The following is a 21,196-nucleotide window of genomic DNA, read 5'->3' as shown; positions in this document are numbered from 1 at the left end:
CTTTAGAATATGGCTATCTAAGTGTTGTTCCTCTCCCCCACCCACCCCACCTGAAGGAAAAGCAATATATCGACCATGAAAAAAAGATTTTCCCCAGTTGCAATGTCTAATAATATAACAAAGCTTTTATTGACACTCCTGGATTTAACTTTTATAATACTATATTTTTTATAAGGGTGATAGTTAGAGCTGATTCTCTAGCACACTGTAATTCCTTATATATGGACATAAGGGTAAGTTAGATGTTTTGTTTTGTTTTTCTTAGGAAGCCTGTACAGAAAATATTTCTTTATGAAACTAGAGCCAGCACAAAGCAAGATTTTTTTACTTGTTCAAACTGTGTAATATCTTCCATTTCCTAATATTTAGGAAGATTAAGCCCCTCTCTCCAATATGATCTCAATTTCATCATGCCTTGCATTGTGTCAAATCATATTCCATAAGTAATATAGAACTACTTGCTGGTGTTCTTGAAACCAATTTTGTGGGTTCAGTAGGTGGTCATAAAGAATAAATAATATGTTTAGATAGAAGTATCATTTTGATTATATCTGTTTTTCTCCCCACTGAGATAAATTAAAATCTGACCGCCCTCATGTTCTGACTTGATCTCCAGCAGTGAAACAGTCCATTTATAGCCTTAAAAAAATACCCAAAATGTACAATAGTCTTAAGATAAAGTTGATGGAATCTTGAAAGCAGTATTAATTAAACAAGCAATATTTTTTAAATCATTCTTTTTCAAACTAAGACAGAGACACTAAGCCTTCCTGAGGATCACTGATATACTGGATATCATTGTACTCAGCTAGTCAAAGGATTTTTTCTTTTTAACTTTTCAAAGAAATATCTTAACAATAAACTTGTCCTGTTATATCAGCTAGCTATATTGAGAATGATGTGGACGAAAGAGAATTAATTTGTGTATGTGTTTCAATCTTAAAATAGCATTTTTTTTTACAAGAAAAAATTTTAGGTTTTCTTTTATTTATTGTTTTGATTTTTCTTTTCTTAAGTTCACTGAGTCATATAACGTATTTCATAGACAACCTGCAAGAGTTTTTCAAAAGGGATCATCTAACCATCCTCTTGCCTGATGAAAAGAATACACTGTGATAAATAAGTTTTACTCCTGTTTTTAATTTCAGGGAGGAGCGTGCTCAAACTCTTTTAGTAAAAACAATATTAGCTAATGTACACTAGTAATATGTTAAAAAAAAGGATTTGAATTCAGTTTCTCTGTTTCTAGAGAGAATATTCTTTCCATGATACCAAGCTCTGGTGATATCTTTTAAAATCTGATTATTTTCTGAGTGTAGAAGATATATTAAAAAGATAAAGCAGTAAATAGAAAGAATAATGAATTTGTAAGTAGAGGAAGTTGGTTCTGTTCCCATCCTTAGTTTTTTTAATAACCTTAGTTAAGTCACTTAACAGTTTCCCCCTCTGAAAATAAGGAGTTAAACTTAACTTGACCTGCCAGTTCTAAATCTGATTCTGAAACAGAATTATGTCCCATTGTTAACTAATGATACATTTCTGGGAACTTTTAACTTTACAATTAAATCATCAAAATTTGATACAAATAAATTCTAAAGTTTCAAGTGATCAAAGATGGATCCAGGGTCAGTTATTCAAATATAAGCCTATGCACGTAGATGGTAAACAGCATGAGGAGTTTCTTGAGAATAGAATTGTTTTTTGCCTGCTTCTCATACAGTAGTCACTTAATTAAATACTCCTTGATTGACTGGAGCTTAACAACAACTACTCTGTAAGTATTTCTATCGATTTACAGATGTGGAGACTGCAACTCTTTGAGGAAAAGAACTGTTCTGTGGTCATCCAAATAAATAGTATCAGAGACAGTATTTGAACCTGAGTATGAGAGTTGAGCCCTCTCTATACTATGTCATAATCTTGAGATTAAAGGATTAAAAGCCTTGGAGGAACAATCTGTAAAGGAGGACTAAAGAAGAGATCTCAGATCAGTTAACAATATCAAAAAGATCTGCTGCAGAGTAGATTTTAAAGAACAGTTAATTAAGCAGAAGCCCTTGTAGAAGTATGGAAACCTTGTTTAGAGTGTATAGTATGTGCATGAGAAATTTGTAGTTTAGATGTTTGTCTTTTGGCAATGCCTATATTTAAAAGTTGGTGCAAAATTTATTGTGTGATCTGTCCCAATTTTCCCAATTTACTGATATTCATGTCATGCAAAAAAAATTAAACCCCTCTTAAATTTGAAAAAGAATATGTATTGGGCTTCTTAACATGTTGGTCATTCAATTAATTGCATAAGTAGATTGATGTGTGAAGAAACTTATTTATAAATAATGTATTGGTCTTTGTCCTCTCTTTGCTTTAAGATATTTATAGTGATTTTTGATCTTGTGTTGTTTTTTCCTCAGAGAAAAATGAAGTGATTTACAATGCCTGATTTTTTACTCTCTTTTCTTATTTAAATATAGATAATCTCTTTGTTCTAAAATTTGAGTAATTATTGTCCTACAGTGGATTAAGCTAATTATTAAGTGAAATGATATAGGTAGATGCTTTGCAAACCTTAAAGAGCTATAGAAATACTTGTATTAGTTGTTATTAAGCTTAATCAAGACCTGTGGATTTGAATACATCTAGATTTTGGACATCTTCCCTTATTCTACCTTGTTTCATTTAGTCAAAAGGCATTAAGTGCTTCTATGTGTTGTGTTGCTGTTGTCTCCTGTAGATTGACTCATCTTGTTTCCTTCTCTATTATCACATATAGGCTCATTTAAAATGTTTGAATGGAAATTCTGATTATACTATAATTCTTCTATTAGTGATTAGTTAGACTTTTCTGAAACTGATATTTAGAAATCTGCTTTAGCCTCAGTGACACCTTATTGGCAGAAAATGAAATGGATATGATTAAATTTCTTTAACTCTTTTTTATATTTTCTTCAGGCATTTGTCTCTGGAGTTGCAGTGCATTATCACATGACAATGTCTTTGTGACCAGACTCCATTTCATAGCTTACCACTCCACCTTTGTGGCTTTTGTTGATGAAAAGGAGATAACCAGTAATAAGGTTTATAGAGAAAATTATTCCATGGCAACCTTTGTACTTGAAGTGACAGCATATGTTAGTATTTGAAAGCATGTCTTGCATGTAATTGAATGTTTCTGTTTTATTAGGATGGTATATTAGAAGAACAGGTGCGCATGTATCTTCACTGTTGCTTGACATTGTGTGATTTCTGGAACCCCAATATTCAGGCTGTTACAATTTTGTGGGACTACTACAGCAAGACTCTGGTGAGTAAATAGAACTAAGACTTTGGCTCTCCCAATTGAGGGTTCTGTGCATATTTTTTCTGCAGTGAATAACTGTTTTAGAATGTTAATATCTGTTAAATAGAGATTGAAGCTTCCTGTGAATAGTTTGCAGTCACAAAAACCATTTAAATTTTAATTTCAAAAGGGAAAAAAATTAATCTTTTCATCAGTGGATTCAGGTCTAACCAAAGTAGGCATGTTCTCATTATAAAATTTTTTCATATTTTATATCTATTACTAACACTTTTGAGTCTAGATAAATATAATAGATATGGGAAAATGTTTTTCTCTGAAACTTAAAACCCTAAAAAATTTATTCCATGCATTTTACTTGTTGGTGCTTTAGATGTTATATTTTACTTCTAAGTTATTTAATAAAGTATATGTGCTCATAAATCCTATGGCCCAAGATCAGAAACAGAAGGCAAGGTTATTTAGTATAGTGTATAAGAGACTGAGTTTGTCCCTCCCCCCCAGACTAAGTAAGTTTTTAACATAGTGACCTCTATTCATATTGCATTTCTTAGATATTTCATTATATTTTGTTATTGTTGAGACATGGGGAGGGAGACATTTCATTATATTTTGTTATTGTTGAGACCTTAGTGTTGTTTTTTACAGTTTGAAGTTTTCATCAGGAGATATAATATTTGTTTTTTCCCTCTAGAATAGTTCTTTTACTATTCCTTGGCTTGGTTTACAAGAATTTGCAAATATTTCTAAGTCAACCTTATCAATGCTTGAAATAGTGAAGACCTGTTGTTCTGATGAGCAGAGCCATGACCTCTATAAAACCAACAGTAGTTATAACATTTTTCTTTGTATTTTGGCAAAAGTCATAAAAAAAGCTGTGGCAACTAATGAAACTCATCCTTGGAACCAAATCAAAGGACGGTACGTATTCTTTTTCCTTCTTTAAAAAAAAAAAAGAATGACCAGGAAAATGTCTTTAAGAAAATACTGCAACTTTAGTATTTTTCAAAGTAATCTGTAATCAATAAAGATTTTTTAAATTGCCTATTATGTGTACTGTGCTCAACACTGGGGGTAAAAAACACAAAAGTGAAGCATTTCTTCCTTTTCTGGAGCTTAAAACTTATCGTAGGAGACATGAACCCATATAAGTACAAAGTAAATACAAAGTAATTTGATAGAGGAGGCAGTGGAAGCTGATAGGATCTGGATCAGGAAAGGCATCATGTGGGAGGTGGATAATATGTTTATTTATATGTTGTATACATTTTCTGATGTTTGCTAATTAAAGGTTTACTAAATTGACAAATCAAGGAACAAATTTAGCATATGTCGTCTTCAGACCCACAGGTAGGGAATTTCCCATGTTTTCTGGAGACCTTTGTTTAATTGTAATATAACTTTTAATGTAAGTAGTTGAATAAGATTTGATTATGTACACAAGTATGTTTAACCAAAAAAAAAATCCTTAAAATGTTGTAGTGCTGGGTGATTTGTTAATTCAAGGAACCCCAATATTGTTAGAGAGCAGACATAATGCATTGTTCTTTGACCTGGGCTGAACATTTCTGCAGATCAGAACAGTTAGGTTATATACCAGATTCTAGCATTAATGTTCAAATTTTGGGTCGAGATATTGACAGCTAGTTAGAATGCTCAGTCCTGGTGTTCATATTTCTCTGAGTGGTAAAAGAAACCAATCTTGCTGCTTCTTGATCCAAAGAAAAAAATAAGACATAGTGAAAAAAAAATTTGTACTTGAAGTCAGAAGATCTGGATTTAGGTCTTGGCTTTATAATTTAATAGGAATGTAGCCTTACGCAAATCACTTATCCTGATTGAACCCTAGTTTGCTCTTATGTAAAATTCAATTCATCATTTCAGTAAACAATTATTGAGTGCCTTTTGAGTGCCAGGGTTAAATTGTATACTGTGTTAAGTGCTAGAGATATAAAGAAGAAAAATAAAGATAGTCTTCTGCCCTTAATGAATTTATAATCTAATGGGGGAAGACAGTACACAAAAGTTAGCTGGAAGGCAAGGATGGGGAACCTATCAGGAGGTAACCATCCTCAAAGGCATCTTGGTCCCTGGAATTCAAACCAAGAGGAGCTGCAGATGGTGAGTAGAGATTGAGTTGTATACCAGATAAGTTAGTGTACTAAATAAACTAAAACCTTTCCTGAACCAAATGGATTGAATGGATTCAAGTGTTACTCTGACCCAAACTGACCAGTCACTTAAAGTCTCTGTTCTCCAGGTAATTTTCAGCTTTAGAAATCTCTAGATTTCTAGACCACATTTGCTGCACCTTCTCCATTTTCGAAAAAGACCACCACATTAGGGAGGTGATGGGAAGACAAGTGCATTAATTGGATGAGAGAGAGGGACTGTACTAAGTCACCAGCCTCATTTTCTCCTCCAGTCACCTGGATCCAGTGACCAGATATGAATTGGGAAGACTGGAGATGACTCTGGATGAGAGGCAATTGGGGTTAAGTGACTTGCCCAAGGTCACACAACTAGTTGGAGTCAAGTGTCTACGGCTAGATTCGAACTCCCATCCTCCTGACTCCAAGGCCAGTGCTCTATACACTGTGCCACCTAGCTGCCCCAACAGCAACAAAAACCAAAAAGTCCTAAACCTTCTGCTAGTCCCTCAAGTCCTGAAGAAAGGATTCAGCTAATCAATAAGTTAGTGTCAGCTTTTTGGATAATGGTAGTAGCTGATGTTTGCCAGAGCCATGCTAGTGAATCCATTCTGGGCATCAATGTCTGTTTTGTCCCTGGATAGTTCCTTAAGGGATCACAGACTTGGGCTGTTTGCTCATTCTCTCTCTCTCTCTCTCTCTCTCTCTCTTTTAGGTTTTTGCAGGTCAAATGGGTTAAGTGGCTTGCCCAAGGCCACACAGCTAGGTAATTATTAAGTGTCAGAGGCCGAATTTGAACTCAGGTACTTCTGACTCCAGGGCTGGTGCTCTCTCCACTGTGCCACCTAGCTGCCCCTGTTTGCTTATTCTCAAAAGTAAATGAATCACATATCATTTCTTGCTGGAATGATCTTTAGAGATTATAGAGTCTAATTATCTTAGAGAAATTGTGACCTAAATCATGCTTCCTTCTTTCTAGATAAGATGGTGAAGTCGTATTTATCTTACAGTCTGTAATTTAATAAATTTTAATCTCATAAATGTGATTTTTGCTTTTTTCTTAAAAAATGTTTGGACTTCTATGCGCAACAAAACTGTATGAAACCTCCTTAACTGTACATTATTATTGTTCAGTCGTTTAGTTATGCCTGTTTTTTTTATGGTCCTGTGGACCACTTTTAGGATGCCAATATTGTCCATGGAGTTTTCTTGGCAGAAATACTGGAGTGGTTTGCCGTTTTCTTTTCCAGTATCTATATGAATCATTCCCACCTGAAATAAAGTAGTTTACTAAGTGTATCCTTTAACTAGGATGTGAGGGTGAATTCTTTTTCAGCAGCAAACCAGACATTAATTGATTCAAGGAAAACATATATATTTCGCTATTGTAGTTGACTATTAAATGACACCTTACTGGTTTTGCTGCTATTTTTATTACCAGTCAAAAAAATGAATTTCTGTCTTACAATTATAGGTTTTATAGAAGATGGAAAGTAAGCCTTAGAGAGTAAGAAAGAGGTTAACCAAATGGGTTATAAATTATTATTATAAATTATTTTAAATTGTCTGGTTCAGATTGGAATGAACCTCATCATTTTATAATTGAGTGCATATTGGCCTTTTTTTCAATAAAAATAGAAAAAATAAGCAAATGTGATGGGACTACAGTAAAAGATAAAAAAAATATAATCTGTAGAATGCACATTTGACTCTTCTTTAGGGAAAAATCTACTAAATCCTTTCATATAGTCACAGGTGATTTACTGCATCACATATAGGCTCTATGCCAGGTTGGTAGGGTATTCTGTGACAATGTCTTCTTAAGAAGTAGTGACCCTTTTTGTTGTTACTAAGAAAAACCTAGCATGAAGAAAGATAGAAAACTTTTATTTGGAAATTCAGATCTGAATTTTTCCCTATGGATGATGACCTCCTCTGAACTTTGTATGTGGAGAAGTTGTAGAGAAATGTATTTCCATGCATAAAACAATAAATTCTATTGAAATAACTATTGTTTGTATTTTACAGAATATATTCCAAATTCCATCAAAAAAGAATGGAAGAGCTAACTGAAGTTGGTCTTCAGAATTTTTTTAAACTCTTTCTGGTGTTGGCTACTGTTGCAAAGTTGGAAGATGTGGTCAGTCGTGTTCTGGATCTTCTGAACTTCCTGAGAACTGGATCCATCACTCCTTCACAGAGGGCACTTGTTTGGAAAGGCCAGATGGCCTTTCTCTTAATGTATGTTCAGAGAAACCTAGATGTTGGTGTTTTGGCCCAAACACTTTCTGGTTCTTTTAGTGAAAAAGCAAAGGAATTCTTAGTATCTAAGAATGATTTGGGACAGAAGCATGATCTGTGGACACTTCTTACTATCTATATGGATGGTGTTCAAGAAGTGTTTGAAATGAGCCAGGACTTGAAACTTTCTGAGGAAATATTGTTGAATGATGGATTCAGTATGCTTCTTCCTGCTTGTCGAGAATCTCAGCTCAGGACTGTATTAAACTTTCTGCAAGCTGTTTTGACCAGAGTCAGGTATGTTTTTCAGTAAAATATATTGATTTCTTAACTCATTTTTTTTTCTTTTGACTAGTTTCAACTTGCCTAGATTACAAATAAGTTAAATAAATGACTTGTCCAGGGTTATACAGCTGGTAGGTATCAGAAGTAGTTCTGAATCCAGGTTTTCCCCACTCGAAGGTTGACTTTACATTCTCTGTGCTATGTTGCTACTTAGGGTTTTGTTTTTTGTTATAAAATGCCCATGAGATTTTATCTCCTATAACATAAGGTGACCAAAATAGAATATTACTCAAGGTTAATATACAATATTATCCAACATTTAATGGAGAGAATTATGTTTTTGGTTGTGTAGATTAGTTTAAAGGAAGTAATTATTCTTTAGAATCCTATTTTGCACTTAGGGAATCAGCTAAGCATTTAAGAAAAGTAATAGTAATCATATTGGATCCGCCTTGCATGTTGTAAATACTGCCATGACTACATATTTAGGAATGGATTTTGCTATCATGGGAATATTGCAAAAGGAGACAATTGATTATCATTTTCCTTTTCCACAGGAAACTAAAAAACACTTTAAAAAGCTATTCCTAAAAATTGTATGTTTTCAGAATTTGTGCTTTTTCCAAAGACTTTGCGGTTGGTAATTCTTGAATAGCTTTCTTACCAGAGTATGTCACATCTTCTAAACAAGATTAATCTTAGCACTAATACAGTCATACTAAAGGTTGAAAATAGCACTAAAATAGAAATTATTATACTTTATCTAAAATGTTAAAGGAGGATTATTTGGGGGATGAGGGAGTGATAAGAATTTAGAAATTTAGGAAAGCTTTTCCAGGAAGAAGCATGTTACCATGAAAGGGGCCTTGGTGCCTGATCCAGAGCAGCCTAGCTGTGTTGTTCTAATGAGCTACTTCATCCCTCTGAATTTTAGTTTCCTTATCTGAAAAATTAGGAGGTTGGACCTTAGGGGGCCCCTAAGATTTCTCTTAGCCCTAAAATCCTATTTATGATACTAGGAATATACTTGGTTTTTTGGTTTGCTTTTGGTTTTTGAAGACAGTGGGGTTATGTGACTTGTCCAAGGTCACAAAGTTAGGTAATTATTAAGTGTTTGAGGCTGGATTTGAACTCTCTTGACTCCATGGCCAGGGCTCTATTTACTGCACCACCTAGCTGCCCCAGGAATATATTTGTTAAAGGCAAACAAATGGGTGCCTGCTGATTGCTTGGCAACATTCTTGACCCTCAGAATACAAATAAGGAAATGACATTTTATTGGAGGATACAGCATGCATAATTATAAGTAAATATAAAATTTAAAAATGTATAATACATAAAAAAGACAAATAATGTATATATGTTAAATATTTTAAATGCAAATCTGTATTTGGTATACAGGATTTGGAAACCATCTTAAGTGTTGCATGTACCAAATAAATAAAAAAAAATAAAATTCTAGGGTGGGAGGCAGAGGTATGAAATCATGAAATATTATTAGAAGCTTCTCCTCTTTTCCCAATTCTCCAACATATTTTACTCTTTAACTTTCTGGTTTCTTCTCAAGTCAGTAGAAATAAAAAATACACTGATTGATTTTTGGCTACACCTAGTGGTACTCTTGTTTATTGTCTTCCTTTATGAATAGTCACTGAGCATTCATTAAGGTATTTAGAAAAGAACTACAAAGAACCTCTGAATTTTTCTTTTTTTAGATTTCTTTTCCTAGGAGGTATTTAAATAATAAAGTCTGAATTGTAGACAGAAACTACATGTAATAATTTTTATTTCTACCTATGTGCTTTTTTTTAAATCTTCTTCTTGCAACTTATAGATCCTTAACTTTTGTTTGTCAATTTTAATTTAGGGTCATCAGTTGTAGAAAAAGCACATCATACAAAGAAAGGGTAGAAAAAAGTAAATCAAATTTTATTTGTAATAATCTTTTTAGTTTTGATTGTTATCATTCCCCACATCTAAATTCCATTTTCGCCAATAAACTTATAGCCTCTTGTTAATTCAACTTTATGTAAAGACCTTCACTACTAAAGCTAATAGTTCTTCAGGAAGGCTGGAAAAGTATCTTGATTTGTCAATCTATTCAAGTTTATGAAGCAGTTATTGATCTGTGCTGCTGTTCTAAGTATGGATGTAGCAACTGGGGGAAGAATACTTGAAATAAATTTATACGTGTACATACAGAGTATAGAATGAATGAATGTTCTCTGCAAATCTTGACACTAAAAAGTGAGTATTCTGATATAATTTTTATTAGACATTTTTCTTTCTTTTTTTCATTGCTCCCTACTAATGGGGGGGTGAAAGACCAAGGGGTGAATGTTTTAGGGATTTTCCTTAAAAGGATCACTTGACATTGACATTTTCATTGCTAAAGTTACAAGATAATTTTAACTTCAATGGACATACATAAGAATATAAAGGGTGCCCCAAAATGCAATGACACCAGGTAGGTTTTCCCTGAATCTTATCCATTCATTTGGAATATGCAATTCTTTAGCTAGATTATTTGATCAATTTTGTTTTAAGCATTAGTGATTAAAACAAAACATTACAGTAGAAAGAATGCTGAACTTGGATTCACAAGGCTTGAGTTCAAATTTAGACTCTGCCACTTAATACCTTTATTATATACTTGAGAGGTTTCTCAAACTGGATCTTATTTTTGTTCTTGTTATCTCATTGGTAAAATGAATGTGCTGAATTGAATGATTTGTCTAACTCTAGCTCTAGAATGCTAAACCTTGCCCTCCCAGGAGTAGTACTTGACCCCTACAGTGACAGAATTTAGCTCATGACTTTGCATGGTGGCTCATACTTGTAAGTCCATGCTACTGGGGAGATTAACAGGGGGATCACTCAGGCTCAGGACTTCTGAGTGGCATGCAGGGTAAGCCTATCAGGTGTCTGCACCAAAATGGGAAAGCCCTGACTAACTGATAGACTTCTATCCTGGTTGAGATTGGGACACTCAGTCTCAAAAAGGAGGTAAAAAAGGAAAGTTATCCTCAGAAGGGAACCTGGAGGCAGAAGGCTGATTCTTTACTGTATTGATAAAAAAAAATAATACTTCTAATACTTGTTCTACTTGAGATTAATGTTTAATTTCTTTGGCCTTGAACTCTGGGTTCTTACTGAAAACTTTGATCATCTAACATTCTAGTTATTTTCCTTTTAAGTGTCCTTTATTATTGCTGTATTCAAGTTAAATACATTTTTGGTAGTTTTTAAAATTTAAAGCAACTACATTTTTTTTTAAACTGTATTCAGATCTGGACCTAGTTTCTTTGGATTTTGGTCTAAGCGGAGAAGATTGGCTTACATAGATTGATGATATTTATTCCTGACTGCATCCCTGACTAGGGAAAAGGATGAAATACATTACTATAGCAATCTCTCCTGTTTTAAAATCCAGGTGGGAATAAGGTAGCAGTCCTTGCATAAATGTGTTTCCCCCCCCCCTTTTTTTTTCTGTGTACTGTGCTGGGTAATAGTTTTATAACTGTATGACAGAGAATTTACAGGTAGGAAGAAAGTGAGATCACTGATTAAAGGGAGAAGCAGCTCCCCCTAGGCTGTTAAGAAATAATAACTTCATATGCCACTTTCTGCTAACCCAAGATGATGGCTCACAGGAGCATTCTTTATTGCTGATTAAGTAGCATTATGAAAATACTGACTTGGTTATGTTAACTAAATGCCTCAGTATTTAAAGCTTAGAATGTCAAATAGTTTTAGCAATCCTCTTTAACATATCACATTACCTTTCTGGAATCACATTTCTGGTTTTCCATTGCTTTTATTTGAGGTTATTGTAGAAATGGCAATCTTTCATTTAAGGAGTTAGGTGCAGCCAAAAGCTGTTCTTTAATTATAGCCATTCACGCTGCTATAGTTAAGGGTCTGTCAGCATTTCCATTATAGGCCCTTATTTTCAGAGTTTTATAATACAGCTATGAAAATTAGCTCTGGGCTAAAACTTGCCATACAGGGTCTCATGAGATCACTTTTTTCTTTTTTACTGAAGGAAGGGTGAGTAGTTTGAAATGCCTTTTGGCATCTGAAAATATCATTTGGATTTTAAAAAATCATAATAAAACAAAACAATAAACTCCCAAGCTCTGTACCTGTTTATTCACCCACTTAAAGGAGCCTGTGGACTTGTGAATTTACCACTAAATGATCAACTAACAGCCTATTAACCTCCCAATAAAACATCATTTGGGAGGTTTCATTTATTTATATTTTAGAAAGACATTTTAAGGTAGTTGCAAACTGACCTTAGTTTAACTTTGTTTGACACTTCAAGAAGAAAATTCCTTTAAATATTATATTTTTACTAATTGTTCTCTAGAGACTTTGACTTTAAAGCAAAATTTTTCATTTTATTTAGTCCAGTCAAAATAGAAAACACATAATCCCAGTGTTATATCCTTTTTTTATATGGAATGTTAGACATTTTGAAAATCAGGATTCATGTTTTAGGTGAAAGTTGAACCTAGATGATCCTTAAGTTCCTTTCCAGCCCTACAAGATTCTGCGTTTCCACACCCCTTTCTCCTCCTTCTTTATCCTCCCTCTTTATCAGGATTAGTAGTTGTTCCTTTTTTTATTTTTGTCTTTTAGAATGAATCCTATTTTTTAACTTTTTTCCTTGTTTATTTGAGAAGTAATCCTTTATTAGAAGGAAATCATATTGTAATATCAAAATTTTCTCTTTACATTACTGTTTCATATTTTAAGTTTTATTCATGTAAGCAAAAGAAGATAAGTAAATGAAACATAAAATGGAAAGAGTATAGTACTACTTTTTCTTTCTGGTCATCTAGGTTCAAATTCTGGGAGTCAGATTTGACTCTTGCTCTCTGATTTCTCCAAAGTCAATCAGTTGCCAAGTCCTATTTCTATAACATGCATCTCTTCTTTTTTCCCCTCATGTGACAACCACCTTAGACCTTCATTGATGCTTTTCTGGACTATTTAATTTTTAATTCATCTCCTTTTAATATTGTCCTTTTTCTAGTCTATCCTTGGGGCAGCTCAGTGGCACAGTGCCACACCTGGAGTCAGGAATACTCATCCCTCTAAGTTCAAATCTGATCTCAGACACTTAATAAACTGTATGATTCTGGTAAAGTCACTTAACCCTGTTTGCCTCAATTTCTTCATTTTTGTGTGTGTGTGATTGTTTATTATTTGTCCTCGGGGCAGCTAGGTGGCGTAGTGGATAAAGCACTGGCCCTGGAGTCAGGATTACCTGTGTTCAAATCTGGTCTCAGACACTTAATAATTACCTAGCTGTGTGGCCTTGGGCAAGCCACTTAACCCCATTTGCCTTACAAAAAAAAAAAAAAATTGTCCTCTAAGTGAGTTGGAGAAGGAAATGGTAAGCTGCCCCAGTATTTTTGTCAAGTAAACCCTAAATGGGGTTATGAAAAGGACACAACTGAAAAACTACTGAACAAAGTCTATCCTTTACATTTATTGTGTCTAAGAAAAAAATTAACCTAAAAAAAACTTAAAGAAACAAAGTTAAACTAAGAAATAATAATATTTAAGAAAGAATTTCTGTCGTTCTGTCTTTTTTGGCTACTTTTACTGCTTTGTTTCTTCAGTTTTTTTTTTTTCTTGAAAATCTATTCTATCTCTTCCCCTCACTGCCTTTACTTGCTCACTGGACAATTCTCACCTATGCCTAAGCAGAACAAACCAACAAGATGGAAGTTGCCTACACTTTTACATCTACTTTTAAGATACCATCCCTAGTAACACATAAATACTGCCAAAATCAGAAACTGTTTGGTAAATGGAAAGCAGCAGCAACTTAGTTATCCAAACATAATCAGTTATTATCATAATAACAGAAACCACTGTGTTTATCTCTGAAACCTAAATTTTAGCCCTTTCTGTTGGAAATTTTTCTAGAAAATTGTAATGCACACCTCTTTTCCTAATAATAGGATACTAATAATAATTTTTTCTTGGTGACTCAGGACCATCCCTGTGAAGTCAAGTTCAGCAGACTGTTATTGAGAACTTATTATGAGTATACAAAGTATTTTGCTAGATACTGAAGAAAATGCAGAACCCCTAAATCTTTTCAAATTAATCTTTTCTGCTCATTTACCACTTCTTTCTTTGATTTTCTCTAGTAGTTAGTCTTTCCTTTCCTTTTCCTGAAAGTGTGATTTTTTTTTTTTTTTACAAAAGAACAGATTTTGAGCTGGGAGGGATCTCATGTTTTTCAGCCCTCATTTTACAGGTGAGAATACTAAAGCCTAGGCTGGCTAAATGACTTCCCAACTGTACCAGACTGCTAGGATTGTGTTTTGTCTAAAGCACTAGAGTATAAACTTCCGGAGTGCCAGGATTGTTTCATTTTTGGTCTTTTTTTAATCAGCACCTGCTATTGTATATTTAACATATTAGTCTTCTTTTTTTAGTTTTTGCAAGGCAATGGGGTTAAGTGGCTTACTCAAGGCCACACAGCTAGGTAATTATTAAGTGTCTGAGGCTGGATTTGAACTCAGGTCCTCCTGACTCCAGGGCCGGTGCTCTATCTACTATGCCACCTAGATGCCCCAACATATTAGTCTTCTAAAAGATATTTGTTGATATGAATGGAAAGATAAGAATTAGTAAGGTACTTCAAAACATTACTTAATATACTATTCTTTAATAGAATGATAATCTAAGGAGATATTTAAGAAGTAAGACTTCATATGATCAATTATAATCTATCTACTCTCTTTAACAATATGTTCTTGAGAATGCTTGAAAAATTAATACAACCTACTTTCTCACTAAGCTCTCCTCATTTGGTATTTCTTTAGTGTTCACTGATATGTATAACTGTTCACTATTGCCACACTACCTGGGATCCTCCTTGACACCTAGTCTTCCTTTCCACCTTTCTTGTCAGCTGTTTCTATTGTTCTTGTCTCTTTGGCAGGAATAGGAGAGGTTATGATTAGGCAATTCTGAAAATTGCCAAGGCAAATTAGGTACCTTCAACACAATATTTGGTTAGGTAAAGAAAGGAGAAACTGCTTCCATACCTTCTTTCAATGGGTAAAGGACATTGATAGTGGCTACTGTTTTTATGATATCTGATTCTGGTAAAATTTTTGCTTTTCAGTTTGTAGCTATTTCCAAATATGTCATCGTATTTCTGAATGCCAAGAGAATCTAAACTGGAAAGGAGAATAAGGGATAGAGAAAACTCAGGAAAAAAAATTTAAATAGAAACTTCCTTTAGAGAAATATCTTTGTACTGAAACTTTTATTCTCTAAATATTGGTCACCTGAATTGTTTAGGGAATAGAAGTTGTTCTTCATCAGGAATATAGAATATAGAAAATAGTGATACATGAAAAGATATTGGGGGCAAGGTAAAAGCTACTTTTCTCAATCCCATTTAAGTCACTGTGGTTCCTTGTTTGAACCCCATGGCTCCCTGTAGGTATTTAGACCATCCTGATCTTCTAAGCTTGAGATGAGATTTAACAGTAACTTTATCAGAAGAAATGAGTACTGTCCTATTCCATCTCACCACATGGTGCTATGTTTCTCAAGATAAAGGAAACAGTTTTGTGTTGTCATAATAAATATGTGGTAGGTTGATAAATCCCTTTTGTAAAAGGTTTACTAAACTTACTTTTTGTCTAACTACTGACTGAATAAAAATGGCTGTATTACAAGGACCATAATAGGGCAAGCCTCATTTAAGATAACTCTTTAAAAAATGTTATATATTCAACCAGTTACTAACATTTATTAAGCCTTTAATACATTCCAGTTACTGTACTAAGAGCAGAGGCTACAAAAAAAATACAGAAGATAATCCCTTCTTTCAAGGACAATCTGGTGAAATGTATTCCAGAATGAGGGAACCCTGGGCATATCACTTTACCTCTCCAAACTCATGGAGGGGGGGGCATTCCAGAGCTAAGAAAATTTTAGAAAATAGAACTAGTTATTCACTTGTTAAAAGTAGATGGCCTTCTAGCACCTTGAACAGCTCCTGCGTGTGCTTTGTAGGAGGATGTGGACAAAAATGCTGCATTGGATTATGAGGTTTGCAATGGTTATAATCTACCTTCTGGGTTTTTAAAGTGTAGTCTTCTGGTAGTCCCTTATACTGTTTCAGGGAATGCTTTAATTTTGATTATTTCAAAATAAAACCAAGATGTTATCTACCTATTAAAACAGTTTCCTGCAAAGCTAAATTTCCCCCCCTTATACTTCAAATTAGAATATTGCAATAAATTGAATTCAGGAAAAACTGAGAACCTAGCTGTTGTCTTTTACACCAGACATTAGAGTGTTTTTTAAAATGTAAAACAATTCTAGCCTTTTCAATAATTTTTATTGCTTTGGAAACAAAAAATTTCATTTAGTAAATTTAATAATAATTAATAATTCATCTGATTGATTGATTGATTGATTGTAATAGAAGATAACTAAGTTCTTGGTTTTTCTTGAATTTAATTTATTGTGTTATACTATTTTTGGCTGAAATATATGAAAAAAATCTAGTTTCATCGGGAAGTGTTTTAATAAGTAAATAACCTCACCATTTTATTAACATGTAATGGATTAATATTTTAAAATAAGTAACTATTTTTAAAATTTATCTGCCTTAATTTCTAATGTAGTAAATATCTATAGCTGTAACCTATATAAATAGAAGCTCTTTGGAGTCCTCAATTTTTAAGATTGTAAAGAGATCTTAAAATCTGAAAGCTTGAGAATTACTGATCTCCACTAGTGAAGAGATACCTGCAATAAATAGGTGAACTTTTTAAGATTTTGCTGATTTGACTTATTGTTACACTATCTCTATAGATTGAGGTGAGGCAGTTCTAATAACAATTTCACTTGAACTTTTGGCCAAAATAATTAGTGCAGTTTGGCCATGACTTAAGCATTGTTAGAAGCAGAGAACTGGAAACTTTGGTGGTTCCAGTGACCATTTGCAGTAGATGGCCTAGCAACAGGGTTTTAACACTAGTTGGGATAGTATATTTGTCCATAGTCTGAAACTTTAGAAAATTATCCTTAGGCATTTCTGGAAGGGTACGTGTGTTTATTCCCAGGTGAGAAGAACAGTTGGTGTTACCTTCTTTTTAAACCAGTTTATATTTTCCAGAGAAGCTACAATTGCCTCAAGTTATGACAGGTCAAAATGTTAGACTGGAGCAAATGGTCAGAAAGTTTATTATTGTGTGAATAGTATAGGCTAGTGTTGGATACATATATCTGTTCTCTGATGACTAGTCCAAGTAGGTTTAGAGAGACTTATCAGTAGGCTAGATTGTAAAGTGATAAATTTTTCTTTCATGGTAGGGTATATAGAATCTGTGTCATGCAAAGAGTGACTACTCTTTTAAAAATATCAGTTTCTCTTCAGAACTGAAGCACTACTTAAGTAATTTATGCTTTTTATTCCTGGGAATTTTTTTCTCCTTCTGAATCTTTGCTCCAAAGAATAATGTGTTGGTTTTGCTTTTTTACATTATCACCTCTTACTGCTCCTTTCCTTTTTCTTATCCTTCTAAAAAGAAAAAAAAAACTTTCCTCTAATAGAGAAAAACAGTTAAAACAAATGGACATACTTGCCTGTGTCTAGCACTGAATGTAAAATTCCACATACATACTCTTTCTCCCAGGGGTTAAAGTGACTAGAGCACTGAACTTGGAATCAGAAGACCTGGGATCATAGTCTGTCTCAGACTCTTCATAACTTTGTGACCCTGGGCAAGTCACTTAACCCCTCTAGGGATTAGTGTTCTCATCATTAGGGTATTGGACTCTGTATAACTAATCCTATGATCTTTCTTTTAAGAAGAGGGAAGTATGTTTCATTATCTGTCCCTAGAATCAAAAATAGCTCATTAAGATTACTTGATTTTGGTTGCATGCTTGTGTTATTTTCTTTTTCTTTATTGTGATCATTGTTTATATTATTTCATGGTTGTGCTTTCCTTACTGTGCATCAGATCATAAAAGTTTTTCTAAGTTTTTCTGTATTTTTCATAGCTCTCACTTGTTAGGATACAATGACTTTCCTTTATATTTACTTAAAATAGTTTTTCCAGTCTTTTAGCTAGTTAATGAGCACTATGTTTCTAGTTTTTTTTTGTGGCTATTGCTGCTCCCCTCAAACCAAATGCTATGAATATTTGAGAATATAAAGGAAATTTCCTTCCATCTTTGACTTCTATATCTACCAATTAGTGATATCACTGGGTCAGAGGGTATGAACAACAGTCATTTTTTTAGCCTAGCTTCAAGTTATTTTCCAGAGCTGTTTTTTGAATCAATTCACAAATCATCCAACTATGTATTAGCCTGCCTCTCTCCTCCTCTCATTTTGAAATTGACTTTTTTTAATTTTTGTCAGTTTTGCCAGTTTTCTGAGTATAAGGTGAAACCTGAAAAATTGTTTTAATTTTCATTTCTTTTATGATTAGGATTCTGAAACATTTTCCCCCAAATGATTATTGATCATTTGCATTTTTCTTTTGAAAATGGTTATGGTTTGATCATTTATCTTTGGAAATGAAACTTGACCTCATATATTTGTGTCAATTCCCCATGTATCTTGGATACCTGTCTTTTATTAGAGATATTTAATACAGACTTTTTTCTTCCAGTTGATAGTTTTTATCTTATTCAAACTAAATTGATTTAATTTCTATAGCTTTATCTTGTTTAATCAAAACTTGCTAATTTATCTCATCACATTATCCAATTTCTGCTTAAGAAGTTTCTCTCTAATCATTGTCAAAAGTATCTTTTTCCATTCTCTAATTTTTTTTATGATTTTAAAAATATTTAGATTACCCATTTGGTGCTTATTAGAGAATATGATATTTAAGATGTTGGTCTAAATCTATTTTTTGCAAAACTTTCCAGTTGTTTTTTTGTTTTGTTTTGTTTTTAGGTTTTTGCAAGGCAAATGGGGGTTAAGTGGCTTGCCCAAGGCCACACAGCTAGGTAATTATTAAGTGTCTGAGACCAGATTTGAACCCAGTTACTCCTGACTCCAAAGCCAGTGCTTTAGCCACTACTCCACCTAGCTGCCCCTACTTTCCAGTTTTCTTAATGGATATTATCCAATTTAGAAGTACTAAGATTTCTTTCCCCATTTGTTTGTATACTTGGGTCTACTGATCACTGGGCTACTGTTTATCATTATTTATATAATTCTTTTAACTGATTTTTTCACCAATTCCAAGTAATTTTGATGATAATTGTTAACTGATTTGGTTTGAGCAATTTGATTTGGTTTGAGTGCTGACCCTCTTTGTGAACATAGGTCTTATGCAGTTATTTAGGGCTTTTTGTGTTTCTTTCAAAACTGTTTCATAGTTGTATATATGTTTATGTATGCATGTGTTTACAGACACACAAAGTAACATTTAGATATTGATGCATTTTTCAGTTTTCATTGAAATTTCTTTTTCCAACTCTTCCTGGATCTTGTTCTTAATCTATAGAAAGTTTACCTTTAATTTTAGGTTCTCTCATGGTCTTAAAAATTGTTCTTTTTTGTTATTCAAAAATGACAGGCATCAACAAACATTAAGATTTCATTGTACAAATAACAAAAGGAAGTTTGAATATAAAATATAACTTACATTTAGCTTATATTTTTATAGTATATGTAAATTTAAAACTTCAACTGACATTTTCTCTTTCATAAGAAACTAATTGACAACTTGAGTTACAGCTCATAAGTCTAAATTTTCCATATTATTTTACTTTTCTTAATTATTACCCACTTTATTATTGAGTGATTATGACTCAGAAAATATTGGCTTTTAGAGCTTGTCATTTGTAAGGTAGATATGTATAAAAGTATAATAACACCTTATGTTACAATGACTATAGGCTTCCAAAGATTTCAGGCTGTAAGAGTCCTAAGAGATCAGCTAGTGTAAACCTTTAGGTTTTTGCTTTTGTACCTATGAAATACTCTCATCTTCTTCCTTCAGACCTTATCTTTCTTAGACATTATCTCACTTGCCACCTTTTCTGCATAGCCTTCCCTCATCCCCAGTTTTTAATGGTTGAAATTCTTTACATTTGTATGTAGGTATTATGTCCTTCTAGTTGAATGCAAGCTTGAGGGTGGAGACTTTTATTGGCTTTTTTTGTTTTTCACCATCATAGTAATTAGTAGGTAAGTAATGTCGGTTATTACTTAGAGTAAGGAATCTGAAGCCCACATATTACATAAACCCAGAATCATCTAAGTAAATCTCAGCCCATGTCTTCTGATTCCAAATCCTGTACTGCTTTCACTATAGCATATTCTTTATTAAAATTTTACAAAGCCTAGAATTTTATTTTTGCTCATTATGTTACTGTAAATTGACTTTTTGTCATATTTGGTAGAAATTGACTTGTGAAAAAAAATCTTTGTTTTGAGTTTTAGTTTCAAATAATTGAATATTAGATAATAATGATATTTTTCATTAGTGTTGTTTTGGGGTTTTTTTAATTTGCATTTTTGAATTTGTCCTTCCATATAGTAAGTCTGTAAAAGTGGGCCTTTGGAGTGATAATTCCAACTGCTATTCTTCGTGTTTGTTTTATATAACTGAAAACGAAATGTCTTTTGTTTTCCTTTTAGTTGTTTCATAGGCATTATTGAAAATGTTGTTTATTGTATCATTTTGTTAAATAACTATATTCATATTACAGATCAGACATCTGAATTTAAACATTTCATTTTGTAAATTCCATTCTGGAGAATTATATATTTTAAGACCATGAAGAGAACTGAATGCTTTAAAAGGAACTTTGCAGTAAATTATTCTGTAAAGCAAAGAAGAATCTTCTGATTTATTTTTAAATCAGGATTTTAAGTTATAGTTTACATTGAGTGTGCTTGAACATTTATTAAACAATTATTATTATATGCTTAATAAGTGGGGGGAGCCCTGAGATTCCAAAAAAATAGGATACAATTTTAAAATAAGAGTAATAAAATAACAACATATAACCAATTTCATTGGTGATAAAAATGGCATTTACTTTTAAAATTAGCTTTTTTTAAATTTTTCTCATTTTATTTCTCCATGTATTATGGGGGTAAGATTAAGGGGAGCAGGGAGTAAATTAATCTCCTATGTGAATTGAGCAGCTACTGATTATGAACCTAACATTATTTTTTTTTAAAATGTTTTTTGAAGAC

General features: G+C 33.0%; 1 protein-coding gene across 4 annotated transcripts in view; it reads left to right on the top strand.

The window, feature by feature from the left end:
* The window catches only part of MMS22L (MMS22 like, DNA repair protein), a 140,480-nt gene that overhangs the window by 43,608 nt on the left and 75,676 nt on the right, over nt 1-21,196 (top strand). For all 4 annotated transcript variants that reach the window (XM_074187211.1, XM_074187213.1, XM_074187212.1 and 1 more), the window contains 3 exons: nt 3,182-3,301; nt 3,990-4,216; nt 7,474-7,983. In XM_074187211.1, coding sequence (XP_074043312.1) covers nt 3,182-3,301; nt 3,990-4,216; nt 7,474-7,983 — 857 coding nt within the window. The remainder of the gene's footprint in view (nt 1-3,181; nt 3,302-3,989; nt 4,217-7,473; nt 7,984-21,196) is intronic.

The sequence above is a fragment of the Macrotis lagotis genome, chromosome 5 (assembly GCF_037893015.1).
Source record: "Macrotis lagotis isolate mMagLag1 chromosome 5, bilby.v1.9.chrom.fasta, whole genome shotgun sequence".
NCBI classification, from domain to species: Eukaryota; Metazoa; Chordata; class Mammalia; order Peramelemorphia; family Peramelidae; genus Macrotis; species Macrotis lagotis.
This window is presented reverse-complemented; position numbering and strand designations above follow the sequence as displayed.